Source organism: Cynocephalus volans, chromosome 1, assembly GCF_027409185.1.
Source record: "Cynocephalus volans isolate mCynVol1 chromosome 1, mCynVol1.pri, whole genome shotgun sequence".
Classification (NCBI taxonomy): domain Eukaryota; kingdom Metazoa; phylum Chordata; class Mammalia; order Dermoptera; family Cynocephalidae; genus Cynocephalus; species Cynocephalus volans.
The window spans coordinates 81,063,711-81,080,907 of record NC_084460.1 but is presented as its reverse complement, the minus strand read 5'-3'; the positions used below and the strand labels follow the sequence as shown (position 1 = coordinate 81,080,907).

The 17,197-nt window shown below is 35.0% G+C and overlaps 1 protein-coding gene across 4 annotated transcripts in view; it reads right to left on the bottom strand.

The window, feature by feature from the left end:
* The window catches only part of MME (membrane metalloendopeptidase), a 94,160-nt gene that overhangs the window by 10,223 nt on the left and 66,740 nt on the right, over nt 1-17,197 (bottom strand). For all 4 annotated transcript variants that reach the window (XM_063087633.1, XM_063087643.1, XM_063087637.1 and 1 more), the window contains exons 17-22: nt 14,044-14,102; nt 7,907-8,026; nt 6,275-6,408; nt 6,099-6,164; nt 2,680-2,775; nt 2,260-2,336 (exon numbers count right to left, since the gene is read on the bottom strand). In XM_063087633.1, coding sequence (XP_062943703.1) covers nt 2,260-2,336; nt 2,680-2,775; nt 6,099-6,164; nt 6,275-6,408; nt 7,907-8,026; nt 14,044-14,102 — 552 coding nt within the window. The remainder of the gene's footprint in view (nt 1-2,259; nt 2,337-2,679; nt 2,776-6,098; nt 6,165-6,274; nt 6,409-7,906; nt 8,027-14,043; nt 14,103-17,197) is intronic.

Here is a 17,197-nt window from a genome sequence, read left to right as displayed (position 1 = left end):
AGATGCATCTTTGGAGCCAGAACCAAAAAATAAAAAATTAAAAAAATTAAAGATACAAATAATTTCACATATTTACAATAAAATACTATTTTTAGTTTGAAATTGGGGGTAGAAAAGTTACATACTTACGTACATATCATTTAACCAGCAATTGATTACTGACGTTCTAAACTAGGCAGAAGACATGAGCAACAAGTGACTGTCAGCTGATATGAAAATGTTACAAAGTCCATAAACATTTTTCATAGGAATTCTTATTTTGTTCATACCTTTTATCTAAAAATAACCCTAGCACTAATTTCTAAACACACACACATAAAAAACAGGCACTTCATATACATTAACATTAATACTCCAGCAACTTTCATGATAAATTAATCCTCATTTTACGTATCAAGAAACTGAGGCACAGAGGTTAAGTAACAGTAAATGGTGGAATCATGGCTGGAGCTTAAGTTTTTCTTATTTCAAAATCTGCATTCACTTTTACCATGTAAGTGTCATGATTTTTTTTCTGAGCTAACCAGAAGGGAGAAGAAGATGGCTGAAGACAGCAATACAGTTACAGGAAAGAGAACTAGGGAAGAAACAAACACACAGAAAAATCCTAACAAAAAGCCAAAATGAGAAGTCACAGAGCATCACCACTGGTATAGGAATAGTTTCCCACACTATATAGCTTTTGAGGATTTCACTAAATTAATAAATATCAAAATCATAATTAATGACCATAAAAATAGTCTGCATCATAAAAAATGATTTAAGTTTTCTGTTAAGGCAGAAAGGAAGATGATGTACTTTAAAGAAATTTTAATCCAATGGTTAACATAAAAATGTTAATACTCAAAAGAGACAAACTTTACCCATCAAAAAATTAATTTGTGATCTCTTATTCTCAGAGAATGGCAGATGTATCAGGTATTATAGTAAAATTACTCATATTTACCTAGGTTTGTATGGATAAATGTGTTAGTTCATGGGGATATACATGGTAAAGCTTTGACAAATTAAACTGTCTGGTGGTTTGTGTGAGATTATAAATGCTCTCTACTATTCTCAGAATTAGACTCTCATACCTTAACTTCTGAAGACTTCAGCAAGAAAAAAGACAACTTTTAAAAATTAAAAGTTTCTTGGATAAACCATAATGGAAATTGATCCAGCGACTTTTGTTACTCATCACCTAAAAAGCAGTTGATTTGGGAATTTTAGCAGGACTAAATTTAACTTGGATTACACAGACAACAAGGCATAAAATAAACAGTTGTTGAGTGAATGAATTTTAAAAGACCTGTTAAGGCAAATGCTAGACGGTGATGACGATGATGACAATGCCGATCCTAGAACAAGCAGAGTAAATTCTCTAATTTTTAAATGCACTATTTTATTGTTTCAAAATTGAATGTGTTTTTCTGCAGGAGCAAATGATTGGGGCAGTATGTTCACTCTCATTTTGTGTAGGGCTCTTAAAATTTAGCACATTAGTTCTCTCTTATTCACAAATTCCATCTTCCAACTACCCTACAAAATTTCGCTTTTTTTTTTTCATACTTTCTTACCTGAGAGGTGTTGTTGCTGAGCAGCAAATGAGAGATTAGTGATATAGTACATGGGAAAGGGATAGCATTAGAAATTCAGTCCTAAAATAGATACTCAAGGATCTAGGATTTAATATTCAAATGTTGGTTAGAGTAATTCACTTTTAATCCATTCTTCTCTTAGATTTTTTAATTTGGGAAGGTCTTTAGGAATCTTCTAACTTAATCTTCCATTCTGTGGAGCGTTTTCTCTAACATTGTGATGGGCTAGTCTCTTACCTCTTCAGTATTCTCTCTCCTGGAGATTGAAGGATAATGTTATTCTATCTTAGAGAACCTCTAGTTAGTAAAAAGTTTCCCTTTATGTTGAATGGAAATTTTTCTTTCGAATTTGGAACTCATTGTTCTAGGCCTAAACCATTCACAGACTCTTAAAAATGTCTTTGTGCTAGCTTTATATAGAGCCACTGTTCTGAGGTGACATCTTTGTTGGAATACATCACTCACTGAGCCTGGGACACATACATTCTGAGCAAAAAAGCAGCCAAGCCTATGCTTGTGTAAACTACCCAGATGTGTTCTGTTGATCCTGTCTGTGACCCTCAAAAAAAAAAAACACTGGATTTCCAAGTGGTATAGAATCAGAGTTAGAAAAAAAAAACAAATTCCAAACGTGGAAGCAATGGAACCCATACTGGAGTACCTTGATTGCTGTTCATACCTGAAATTGCCTGGACTGTGCACATCTGTTTTAATGGAGTTGACCGCATACTCTGGCCTATAGGTCCCACACCACACCTAGGGATAGAATAGAAAAATCAAAGCAGTGTGCTCAGATTCAATAAAGAATTATTTGTTTGAGCAGGTTGTGGCAGGAGGGGAGGAGGAGGAAAATTAAATTGGAATTCTGCATTCCGTAACCATTCATACTCTTCAAATTAAATTCAATGATAGGCAACCAAAAACATAGTTATTTATCATTAATAGGATCTGACAATCTGTTATAACAATGAAGTCAGTCAAGTAGAATGCTCTGCCACAACTGATTAAAACAAGAAAGTTCAGCATGTGATATCTAACTTACTGTGAAATTATAACTCAAAATGATTTTCATATCTATCAATTAAGAAAGATATAATACCTGGGCAAAGTTCAAGAAGAACAGCTGTTTGTGATTTAGGTCAAGTCCAGGAAGTAATTTTTCTTCACCATTCTTTTTAATATAATTCTGATAGGCCTAGGCAGTTAACAAAATAGAAACATGATGTTTATAATTTCTAAATTTATATATGAACCTATGCTATAGATTGTTTAACCAAATAATTAAACTTTTATATCAAAATTGCCATAATAATACATTTAGATATGGCAACCTACAACTATTTCATGGATTAGAAAGAAAATTAGAATTTATTTACAAATGCTCTGGAAAGAATAGGATACTGACCAGCAGATGACAAGAGCTTGGCACATGTCAGATGATCAAAAAATGTTAGTTGAATAAATGAATGACTTCAATAAGTGATGAAAAACTTATCTATTGTTGTTCTACAGACAGACAGATAGGTTCAGCCACTTGGATGAAGGGATTGCCAAGGGAGTCTGCAATTGCTATATTTAGCTTAGTTAGTATTCTTAGTAAAGTGGACTCATACCAGACTTCATTTGAGTGCTCCTTGCCAAAAATCAAGAGATTCTCTTGAGGTCTCTTAGAGACCTAGTATCCTATGAGTCTAAAGGTAAGGATTAGCAATTATTGTGGCCCCCTAAAGACAAGACAAAATAGACTTAATCTCAGTTACTTTAGGAGGAAGGAATTTAGGTAACTTGAATGGCAAAAAGTGTTAATTCTTAAAGATTTATGGATACTATTTTAAAAATGTAGTTTTTCCCTACCAAATATACTTATGAAAGGGACTGATAACAAACTCTCTGAGAAATTTCCAATTTAATACAAAGGAAGGTGACCAATTAAATAAGCAGACAATATATTTCATTTCTTCCTACTCGCCATCAATGTAAATTTATTGAGCCTCTATTATGTAAAGATGCTGGGGACACGGGGAAGACTTGAGCCTTCTCCCTTTCAGGGAGCTCATAATCTAGCAGGGGGGGAAAGAATTACATGCAAGAATTCATGTATTTTCAAAGTGTAATGAAATATTTGCACTAGATGAAGGATCTCACTAGAAATACCACCAGCTCAGACTCTGGCTAGATTTTTACAGCAGAGATTCTCAATCTGGCTGTATATTACAATTTCCAGGGGAATATTAAGAATGCCAGTGTCTTCCCATTTCCAGCCAAGATGGAGTGACAGGCACTAGATGGTTTAACCTCCCACTGAAACAACCAAATTATGGGCAAAATATATAAAACAATGGTTTGTGCAACATTAGACATCAGGCAAAAGGAGAATGATGTCTGAGAGATGGTAAATGAAGTGGATCAAATTACGTACCCCCAAAACTCCCTGAAACTTGAATTGTGTCCCCCAAGTTTTATGTATTAGAAATTTAGCCCCCACTGTGACTGTTAAGAGGGTGGGAATCCTATTATGGTAGTTGAAAGGTGGAGTCTTGAAGAGGTGATTGGGTTGTAGGACCATGCAGTGATGAATGGGTTAAAAATGGTGGTCAAGGGTGTGGTTCTGAGGGCTCTAAAAGAAGAGGAGAGCCTGTCTTTCTCTCTCTCTGCTCTCTTTGCTGCCACCATCTTGCAATGTGAGACCCCTGGGTCACTGTTGCCACTACCAGATGGACTTTGGATTTCCCAGCCTCAGAAACTATATGCAAGAAATTTTATTTTTCTTTATAAATTACTCAGTTCCAAGTATTTTGTTACAAGCAACAAAAATGGACTAATACAGTAAGCAAACAAAATGAGTCCTATGATTATCCCAGCTTATTGCCCTGAGAATTTTCAGGCCACACGTGGAGAGGAGAAACCCATTCAGTGCCCAGGGGACTCCTTGAATTGAGGAGAAGCTGAGAGTTCAGGGACACTGAGTACAGGGTTCTGAAGAGGAGAAAGCTGCATGGAAAGAGAACTTCAGTGATCACCTATGGTCACCCTCCAGTACTCAGCTTAGCACTGATTTGGAGATGGGCATGAGCAAACCACCCACTGGTAGGGGAAGAACAGGGTGAGGAGGGGAACCTCGAGATTCACACGGTAGGGTCTTGCCTCAGCAATGGGGAATAATCGTTCCTACAATGAGCACTGTCCCAGTCCCACCCAACAATCGGTAAAAGCAAGATCTAAAAGGATCCAACTATTTCCAAGGAATTTAACTGTATCCTAGTGTAAAGCTCAAGAATACTTATAGAAAAACAAAAAATATACAGCACCCAAAGTGGTAAAATGCACAATACTTGGCATCCAATGTAAAAAGTTACCAAGCGTACTGAGCAGCAGCAATCTACCATCCCCCAGGAAGTAGCTGGGACTCTTTCTTTTGGAAGCCTTGTATCTGGCTTACTCTCCCAAGCCTCATACTCTCATCATCCTCGGTCACTGTCGAATCACATGCCCTACGAGTCATCTCTCCCTACACTGCTCTCATGCTTCCTCTTCCCTGACCAGCCACCAATATTTTCCTCCTCTCCTCTAACCCCCAAATTTCTATGGTGAACAAACAACCCTAAATCCTTGTCCACGTCACTGAACATTCTACTCACCCTCAGCTTAGGGAAGCCTTGGTTCGACCTAGGGACACCTGTCCTTGTACCATCTTAGGTAGACTCTGCTCATTCTCTGTCACATGGCTACCCCAGGGTTGAGAGAAGCACTCAAAATCATCCTTACTCCTCCTGGTGGGTTCCAAGACCATCATTCCTCTACCACTTTGTGAAAATTCCTACTTTTTCTTGTATGCATGGCATGCCAGACCATCCTTTAATTCTTGCTCAGATCACCAAATAGTGACATCTTTTATGGAGGGTTCGTTACTACTGCTCCAGCACCTAGAGTAGCACCAAGCCCATAGTAAAGCCCTCAGTAAGTATTTGTTGAATGCAAGAATGAATGGAAGGCTAAATGAGCTTCTAAGGGGTGCTCCACTGACAACATTTCTCTGAGTATAATAGTCTGGTCACCTTCAAGGTCACATGCTGAAACCATATCACCTTAGTCCCTTACTGTAAATGGGCTGTGGTTTAATATCATGCCTGGGTTTATGCTGATTATTATCCCTCCACTGATCAATGGCCCTGAAATAATCCTTATGGAACAACTTTTCTAAAAAAATTATTTCGGGGATTATTTCCTAGAAAAATGTTGCCTTGTTTGTGGAACTTGCACATCTCCTTATTTCCATTGATATAAGATTCTGTGTTTCCTCTTCTCCTTGGCTTTTTGTTAAGTTCTATCATGTCAAGTGTACTGACCCTTACGGTTAGCCTATTTACAATCCCCTTTCTCCTCACATATTTTCCATTTTTTATTCATTGTTTACTGCTTATATTATATGTGTCTTTTGTGACAGGCCTTACATAAATGATCAAATATAATAAATAAATACTCCAAACACTAAAATGGGAAGAAAATATTATTACTCACTCTGTATGCTTGGCCTATACCTCCATTATCAGCAATATTTTCACCCAGTGTATTAATTCCATTGAGCTGGTAAGAAAATAAAAAAGACTCTTTATTAGGATTATTAAGAAAAGCACCAATAATTGACATAAGATTGAACATATCTAAAACTTTGCAAGAGAATGCTAACAACATACGTGCTGTCCACCTGCTAGGTCCCAGGAAAAGTTTCCATACTGGTACACCATGCACTGGGATTGCTCTTTAAAGTTATTTGCAGACTCTTGACTCCACCAGTCGACGAGGTCTCCATCTTTGTTAAAGTTTCTGCCTATAAAAATATTTATTTAAGCAAAATAGGAACTTATTATATATTAACAAGAATTACAATAAGACATCTTTAATTCAAAGTGCAAGGACTCATAGAGTGCTGTGTGAGAGAACATTAAACTGGACAGATGAGGAGAGAAACTGGTATCCTTCGTCACACAGAGCTGGTGAAGCCTGCACTGCCAGAACCTTCTTTGCCAATGTGCCTCACTGGGTATTGACTTAGATATTTCAGCCACTTGGCTCTTGATATCTCAGAGCGGGCCACCACATGAAACACTCCTGAAATTATGCCTTTTTCTGTTGGATGGTTTTCAGTTGAATCAAGTCTCTTTCACTTGATATTTTGAGATTTTTAAAAGGTCAACATTTTTATTCTGCCATTCATTTCAAATTCACAGACCCCACATGAGACACTGTGGTTTCACAGTTTCCTTGTACATCAAGCACAAAGAAAAAGTCTCCTTTTTCTCCTGGAGCTTTCCTGCCAAACCTGAACTACACTGATCTTTCCCTTTTTGAGGTCCGATTGCATATATATGTCGTATGTTTTGACACTTAATTTTATCATCTTTAAATATTTATCTGTGATGTAGTGAATAAGAAAATAGCTATGAAGCCAAACTACTTGAACTTACATCCTGATTCCACCAATTTCTAGCTTTGTAATTTTGAGCAAGTCTTTTACGTGCCTCTATTTTTTTCCATTTGAAAAACAGAAATAGGATTAGTACATACCTATCAAGATTGTTGCACAGTTTAATTGAGTTAACAGACCCTAAGTCTTTTTAAAAATTGTATTCTTCCTGTCCCCTTTCTTTCTCTGGCACTCTAAAGTTGGGTCTAGTTAAGGCTTAATTATTCTTTCACTATTGTTCTCTTTCTACTTTCCTTCCACTTGTGAACTAATCTTTGTCATAGCTTCAACTATCACCTCTTTAAATAGCTCATGTCTTTACTTCTTTTCCTTTCAGCTTTCATGGAAACCCTAAGTCTACTTTGCCATTTAGGGCAGCATATAAACATTTAAGTGCCCACTGTTTGCAAGAGCCTGAACTAGGTACTAGGTATAAAATGCAAAAAAAAAAAAAAAAAAAAAAAAAAAAGTCCCTGACCACAAGCAGCTTAAGAGACTTACAGGCACTTTGATAGGAAATACTTTCTGATTTTACATTTGATTTTAAGACAAGGACATGGATATATACAATCAGAAGATAAAACCAAGTATTATCACTGGTGTTGACAAATACCACAGTATTTCTCAATATAAATATTTGCTATATTATTTCAGAATGTAAAGCACACATTGCTTACCTCATTATTAGAAATTTTTGATCTTCTTAAGCAACAATCTAAAGGGAACACTGAAAGTGTGGTGAAAATTGGACCAATGATACATAGATGAATAAATGTGGTTTTGTATTGATAAATTATAATAACTCTTAATCAAATTTATGAGGATATGTTTCAACCAAAAGAAAATGTCAACTGCACTTTACCATTGTCATCGAAGCCATGGGTGATTTCATGTCCTATGACCATGCCGATACCCCCATAGTTCAACGAGTTGGACTGCTGGGCACTAAAGAAGGGGGGCTGCAGAATGCCAGCGGGGAAGACTACAAGGAGAGAAGAGAAGATGGTTCAAGATGATCTGTGGCATTACTCTATGATGGCAGGCCTGGGATTGGCTCCTTGCTTGCTAAGCTGTTTTTTAATATGTCAGTTTCACTTAGGTATATACAAAAATCTTCTGTGATAGAAACAAATGCACATCTTTTATTATGATGACAACAAAGAGCTCATCCTGGAGAGGCACCATAATCTATGATTTATAACCACAACTCACTTTACAATCTCTTTTAAGAGTATTTTCTAGTGTAAGGAGTTTGAAGCAAGGGAAAATTATAATATTCATTCAGAAGGTCCTTTCTCCCTTGTAAATATTTAGAAGAAATAGTTACTCAATAACATAAGTATTACTTTTAATGTTATCTCTAAAATTTTTCCATCTACGATATCATCTTAAATAAACAGAGCCACTCAGTCCAAGGAATCCCTCAATCACATACCCTTATTTTATTTTCATCAAGGCACCTCTGACTACCTAATATTCTGTTTGTGTCCTTCCTTTTTCTCTCCGCCCAACTGCCACACCAGTACCTCAGAGATTAGCCCTTTGAGAGCAGAGATTCGTATGTCTATACATACGTTTGTTTGTTTGTGTTTTGGTCCATTTGTTTTTTCAGTTCATTATCTTTAGTACCGAAACCTAGAACAGTGTCTGGAACATAAACAGTGCTCAGAAAACGTGTTGAGTAAATAAGTAATCAATGATAAATGAATGACTGAGTAATCATCTTAATTTACTAAGGTGTCCTGCAGAGTTTAGTAAATAAGTAAATTGTCATTTTTATATGTCCACCCTGACATTTGCATTAACTTGCTAACTTTCTCTGTTTAGATGTCTCACAAACACTTCAAATCTAATGTGTCAAACACCAAACTCATTCTCCCTCTAAGCTATCACTCTCTTGATGTATCATTTCTGCTAATGAAACCTGAAGGGTCTCAATTGCCAAAAGTGAACACTTTTTATCTATCTTACAGTCCTTCCTTTTACAAAGTCTTTACCGTCAACTTGGGCAAGACTGGGTAAAGTACCTTCCTTCTGGCAGCATCTCCTGTTACCTGCTCAACACCATCAGCCTACTTCATGCTCTCATTGCTGGTCTCAAGAATTACTTCATTTCCTGATCTGGCTTCCCACTGCCTGTCTTACCCAATGATAATCTATCTTAAACCTAATCTATCCTCTAAACCTATCCTGCAGCCAGATGAAAGTACAACTCTGGTCATTACCACTCTTCTGCTAATAAACTTGGGATGTTTATCATTGCTCTCTAATTAACACAGCATCTTCTTCCTGGCCTTTGACTCCGTGGGCCTCTCCTACCTCTCCACCCCGCTCAGGGACTCCCCTTCCCTGCCATTATGCTGTGACAGTGTATTCTCCAGCCAAACTACACGTTAACTATTTCTGAAATATACTAACAATGTGTCTTTATTCTCTTCTCTTGGAATACATTTTCCCTGTTTAATAAAAAGATCATTGTTTTGGGGCTATGTTGTTTCGAGGTGGTTAATCTTTGACCTTAGAAAGAAATTAAAATTAATGCTCATAGTTTAATAATTTTATCTTTCATGTTTTAAAATTCTAGTATTCACTGAGTAACTGAAACATTGTGTTCTGTAATTGAAAAAAGAAAATCTTTAGTATCAAATTTAGTACCTATTACATGCAAAGCCCTGGAAAATTGCTACGTGGGATATCATGAATATAAGACAAGGGCCCTGACCTTAAGAAATTTAAGATCTGTTTAACATTAGAGTAGCAAATGTTTCTTTGTCTTTCAGGTGAGCTGAATATGACATAACCTTGCATGGGTTTCAGGAATATATATTAAATATTTACAGAGGAGACTTTAAAAATACTCTGAGCAATTGAATTGCTCTCCAGACCTTTAAAACATTCAAATGACAAAATAATGAAAAAATACTTTGTCCTTGGAGAATTTTGGTGAAAGTTATACCTCACATGTATCTGCCTGAGCTAAACAGTGTCAAGGAATTATTTTTAGTTTAAAGCACAAAAATTTTGTGCAGTACTTTATTAACTTAAAGTGAATACCATCTCCCACACTATGTACTTTGATTAATATCCACCCATTATATAAAATGTTCTTATGAAATGTGCTATCAAGACTAAACATTAATTGTAAAGATCCTGCTGCTTTAATTATACCCTGATATGCCATTCTTCAGACAAGTGATAAGATTTTTATGGCTTATATTAAATACTAGTCTTCAAGTTCAGCTTTGCAAATTATGATCTCCCCTTTTACACTGTCAGCTAAATCTCTGTAAGGAGTATTTTCCCAATTAACCTTATCACTGCTACTAGTAGACTTCACAACTGCTGTTTATAACCAACTGCTTAGTTACACATTTTTTTATGTTCATGATTGTCAATAAGTTAGTTAATTAAATAATCACTAGTCCATGAAACAAAAGATTGTGTCTCCTCTTCCCTGTTCTCTGCCTCTGCCTTACACCCCCCACTGCAACTTCTCTGGTTTATGTTTTTAAGGATGCAAGCAGTTCAATTTTAGAACATTTAATATAAAGTTCATGTTTGCAATCAGGTAAAAAATTCTAGTGGAAAATTAACTAAGCATTCTTTTTATATTAAATAGAATAGCAACATGTTTGGAAATATTTACTCAATCTTCAAGACTGTGAAAATAACACTTCTAAGAACAAATAAGACATTTTAGAAAATTTAACTATCTCAAGGTATTCATAGACCACACATGCTGAATACACTAAATAACTCATACATTTCTGCAACTGAAAGAAAATTTGATTTAAAAGACTCCTACTGCAATTTTAGTGAAAAAGGAGAATACAGCAGTAGTAAGACTTTCCATTTGACTTGATCGTTTCCGTGGACAAGATTTTAAGGTTTAATAAGATGACTGAATAGGGCTTGGAACTTAGAAACATTTGACAAAACGTTAGTGAAATGCGGATAAGTAGACACAAAATTACAAGTAGATAGAAAAAATAAGTTCTACTGGTGTACAGTTGACTCAGGAATCTGTAATTAACAATAATTTATTGCATGTTATCAAATGACTAGAAGAGATCAAATGTGCACATCACAAAGTAATGATTAAGTTATGCAACGATGAATATGCTAATTACCCTGATTAGATCATCACACACTGTATACATGTATTGAAATAGAACTGTACTCCACAAATATGTACAATCAATAAGTTTTGATAAAAAATTAATAATAAAAAAAATCAAGTGTAGCTTTCCTAATAGCATGGCGTGGAAGGCTTCTAGAGCTCCATGAAGCAAAAAGTGCAAGAAAGAGGAACAATGAATTGAACAGTTTTAATGCCTTCTTGTCTTGGAAACTGACTTTTTTGTTGATGTGAAGAGGTGGTGGGAGGGTGCACACAAATTGGAATATAGCCTACATGTGTCAGTTCTAACCAGAAAATGAAGGGGATTGTATTAAAAAGTAAAAAAATTTGATAAGTAACTTCCTATATGAGCTTTTTAAAAATTTTTTAACATAACATAAAATTACAAAAAAGTTATTTTTTAACATAACATAAAATGGCTATCCCATGAGAAACAGTATGCAATTTAATTTGGGGTGGGGATTCATTTATGTGGCACATGCTATTCTATACCCACTCTAATTTTGTAGTGACACCAAACCAAATCCATTAAGACAGTGTTGCAGAAAATATGTATGTATGTAAGTGTGTATTTATACACACATACATATTTCTTTCAAGGAGAAAGATGAAGATTTGAATCTTCAGTGATTTTTAGTTAAGACAATTCCTACCCTGAAGATTTAAATTAATCATAAAAGAGAGAAAAAAAGCACATTTGAAAGATTTCCCCTCTTGCATGACACTTTCCCCTTCTCTGAACTATTATTAGCAGACAAGCATGTGAAAAGAAGTTAACAAGTTTTCTTATTTCACATTTCCAGCAGGTGAGTTTATTTTGACAATTTTTTAAAAAGTCTTTCTTATATATTAAGAATTTTATTACAGCCAATTCTTGATTGTTCAAAGGATAATTGTCTACTTTGTGAAACATTATACCACTTTTACCTTCTTTTTCCATTTGTTGTGTGCTTGTTTGGTTTGAAGACATTAAACTCAAAATGAGAACATTCCCAGATCTTCTCTGATCAGGAAATCTCTGAAGTGGACCAATTTCGTGGCACCCCCAGGAATCTGAGGTGATCAGAGTCAAGCAAGGTCTGTCTTGACATAAGTGCCTGGACTGCTCTAGAGAAAGGCTGACGGGATGAATGTGCCAGGGTGTTCCTATAGAGGCCCTGTCTGGCTCCTGTCATTGATGATGAATCAGCACCAGGAGTGATAGGAACCAGAGTCCTCCCTGAGCTGGAATGAAATGAAGCTATACCCCTCGGTCTGCCCTAATGCAGAACTAAGAGTCTAGGCTGCCTTGTTTTGCCTTGAAATTCCATTCAAAGTTAATTTTTCTGTTTGAGTCCCAGTGCAAAATGAACTAGATCTTACACTGACAGAACTACTGAATATTAAAAAGAGGTCTTTAATTTGAAGACCCTCCAGAGATAAAGGCATTTCTAAGACAGAATCTGAATGGTTTCTAGAAATGCATTACAAAAAGGATTGACTTCATGGGTTCCTTGGAGCTAATCATTAAGCAGGTTCTGGTCTGGGTTTAGTTAATCATTTCCCTAGCTGGAAAACAAATTAGTCTAGACTTTGAGCTAAATGATTTTATGCTGCATACACATGTCTTACTTAATATCTATCTGTTATATAATGACAACCTTTTCTAATTATTTTATATAATTCATTTTCATATTGTGTACCAAATCAAATTCCTGATAAAGTCCTACTCCAAAAATAGAAACCACTAAAATACTAGAAGAAAATGTAGGTAACTTAATATAACTCTTTCTAGGCATAAAACTAATGGAGAAAGGTACAAGTATAAGCAAACTTTAGAATCAAAGGATATAGTTTCTTTAAGGTTGGTTTTTTAATCAATGATAATACCTTGAAGAATTTTTCATAATTTCCAATCTAACTGGTAATAGAATTCAAGAAAAACGGGACTTAGGACAGACTCTGAGATATAAAAAGAGTGGTTTAGAATAATGCTGAAATTGTCTTCCCTCTTGATTCTGGACTACACTTAGAGATAAAGGGCTGAACTGCGTATACCCAAAGAACTGAGGGCACCTGGAGACGCCTGCATTTCTGTTAGTTAGAATACCTCTGGAAGTGCTGAATCAGTTGTGTACCATTCTACATGCAAAAAAACCTTACCAAAAAATGAGCTCATTTATGTGATAAGGGAGATAGAGCTCAAAGACATCCAGGCCTTCCCAGAAAAAGGAAAAATATATCTTTGTCATATTAAGTCATAGTTATTTATTATACTGTTCATTCACATATTAATTTTATGCATATTTCTAAGATATTACTATTAGTGAACATGAAAAACCTTTTTATCCTGTTTGATCAAAAACAGGTAGGTAAATACAATTTCATATAATTCAACCTAATATAATTGAGTTTTCAACTTTCTGAATTCCTTGGAGGCTTCTGCAATAAAGAACACATAAAATAGGACATAGAATAGGACCAGCATGCAGAATTGCCAAGAGAATAGGATCTGTGAAAAGTTGGCTCTTGGAACCTTAAATCACTTAAGATGCTGATGCTCAGGTAAGTCTTAAAGTCAACATAACTTTATAGAGATATTTCAAAAGTACTTAGGAATGAAATAAAAGTACTCAGTAATAAGATAAATGGTTTTAGCAACAAATGGGAATATTATAAAAGAAACAAAAGTACTTAACATGATTTGTACTGATTAAAATTTTCCCATTATAGTGAAAAAACGCACACAGATGCATTCATTTGCAATAAATCAATAACTCTACCAGCTGTGCTTCTTTAGGGGTATTGTAAATTGGTTGTAAAATGCAGGTTGGGAACACTAGAAAAATATTAAAAAATTATTTAGGAATACACCTTACCTATCTGATTTCTGCCTGAAGAATAGAATGCATTGACTACAGCTGCTCCGCTTATCCACCTATAGAAAACATAAGAACATGTTACAAATGACACTGCATTATCTGATTCAATCCGCTTACCACAAAGAAAGCATTATTACTATTCCTAGATGAATCTTAACTTTATGTTTAAAATATGATCAACAAATTAAAATTAGCTCACTAGGAGAGAGCTCATTCAAAAGTATTTCTATTTCTTGAAAATCCAGCTTATATCCAGGTCTGCAATCTGTTTTTTCATCTGCATGAATTTTTATGGAGGCATCTGACAGTGCAAAACCTATTGAAATACATCTTTTTAGAAAATGCCATGGGTAAAGATTAGATTCAAATGTACTTAGCTTTATGCTCCCAGTATTCAGTAATCATGCCAACAATTCTAGATCAGTTGACAGAATATTGAAATACAGGTTGTTAAAACTTCAAATTCAAGTATATTAAAAAATTTTTAATTTCTGATTTAAAAACATTTTTTGGGAACTAAGATATATCAGGTAGTTAGTTTGGAGTTATGTTCCTCTGATTATTGCCATTTAAAACTATTTTTTAAAAATGCAACATTCCAGTTAATTGAGCAAAGGTACATTTTTGTATGACCATAAAATGAAATCCAGGTGGTTCTTTTTTTTTTTTCCCCCAAAAGATGACAGGTAAGGGGATCTTAACCCTTGACTTGGTGTCGTCAGCACCACGCTCTCCCAAGTGAGTTAACCAGCCATCCCTATACAGGGATACGAACCTGTGGCCTTGGTGTTATCAGAACCACACTCTCCCAAGTGAGCTATGGGCTGGCCCTCAGGTGGTTCTTAAGTAGAGTTATTTGTCTGCCTGTCTATACCACAATTTAGGCTGTGTATAGAATCTAGAGGTTTTACAAAATACAGTCTCTAATTTCAGGAGACTTTAGTACAGGAGATGAGAAAGATGCATAAATAACTATACTATAAGACTGAATAAGAAAATGGAAAAAATAGTTTCCAGATGATAATTTGAGAGCTGAAGTTTAGGAGCCAACGCTCCTATGTCTTTCTACTTAGATGTTATGATGACTGTATATCAATAATCATGTGTTAAGCACTACTGTACAACAGGAGTAATATTCCCATCTTAATAGACTATTACACATATCATTACATACTCATTAAAAAATGGATAAGCTTGACTTTAGACAACCTCTTAAATGTCAGCACACGTGCATACAATTACGACAATCATATATTTATTATCTAATGGCTTCATTATAGTTATTTTACTTTCAGAGCAACAGTTAGTGTGACAATTATTATCCTACTCACAGAAGTTTACGGTAATTATTACAATGGAGTTAAGTCAGAACTGTTTCTAGACCCTGCTTTGCCAGGTAAGCAGTACAAAGTCAGCTGCCTAAATCAGCGGTTTTGCTACAATGTCAGTAACTACTGTGGGATGTCAGATATGAGTCCTATTTGATCTCTTAAAAATAACTGGCAGAGGGCCATATATCAAATGTCTGATAAATTCTGAGTAAGTATGAGTTTTTTTTCCAATAACACAACTAAGACTTTTCAGGTAGAGGACTTAGGACTTTCTTTTTTAAAATCCAGTTAGTATTTCTGTGACTTTTTCTTTAGAGACAAAAAAAGCTTGCAGATGGGGAAAAATGTTTGATCAATGTGTTTTAAACAGAGAAAAACATTTTTAAACAGAATGTGTGACTGATATTATTCCTCCCTAATTTCATCACAGCTGAGTCATCGATATATTTAACATTTCTTTCAGGTAGAGTTTTACCAGAATATAATTTTATTTAATTTAAATAAATACCACTTGCTTCCCACATAATTTGTGGTGACTCACAAGAAAAACATAATTGTAAACTCGGGGATGTTTTGTTTTTTTTTAAAGATGACCGATAAGGGGATCTCAACCCTTGACTTGGTGTTGTCAGCACCACACTCAGCCAGTGAGCAACTGGCCATCCATATATGGGATCCGAACCCATGGCCTTGGTGTTATCAGCACCACACTCTCCCGAGTGAGCCACAGGCTGGCCTTAAACTCGGGGATGTTAAACAAAAATTGAGAGATCAGAAACTACATACAACAAGTGTATTTTGTTTGTGTGACTAACAAATATTATAAAATACTTATATAAACAAAAATCATGATCTGGAAAAGTAACATATTAGTACTACGTTTATATATACTCACAGTTACTGTGAATCAGGTTCAAATATGGTTCCAAGTTGCCTGGCAAGAAGGTTAAAAAGGAAAATGTGCTCCTGAAGAGAAACATTGTTCCTTGCATGATTTGAAAAAGGTATTTCTGATGTGTCCTTAACATTTTGATAGCAAATATGGCAGCAAATTTATATATAAATGTCTTATAATTACTAACATTTTAATTGTTATAAAAGTTAATTTAACATGTTTCCAAGTCTTATTGGTTTTAAGGTTGTTTCTCAGTAATGAACTCCTGATTTAGTGACAGTAAACTCTGCATGGACTTTTATGGGTAATTACAAATAATACTTGAAAAGTGTTTGGCTCTGAACTAGTCAAAAATCCTAATAATAACATAGAAAAGGTGCAAATTCAAATTGTTTTTAAATTACGTGTTATTACAGAGGAGAGGATCTAGATATATAAAACTAACGTTTCAAACAATAGATCTCAAAAGTACATGTATTACCTGTCTTGTGTTTATTGCTTTTGTAAAAATAAATGTCATACCCTCTGTTTTAGTGTTTTTTGGCTCTTCTGTTACATTACTTTGAAGTGTTTACAACTGCATTTTGATTAATGTTTGTAACTTTCTGGCAGAAACACTTTTACATATTAAAATGTCCAATGTGAATTACACCTTCAAGAAAATAGGTAACTATTTATGACCACAGAACACTCAAATAAAATTAGAATTATGATGGTTGTGTTTACAGAGCACTAGTGTATACTATTCACCTTTTCTTCCTTGAGATCTTCATGATGTATCCTCAGATCACCTTTGGGAATTCAGATTCAAAAGCACAGGACGTTTTATCCCTGGTAATGATCAAAACTTGAAGTACTGTGCTGAGATTATCACATCTCTTTTTGTTTTTTTGTCTTTTTTTTTTTTTTTTTTTTTTTGATGGCT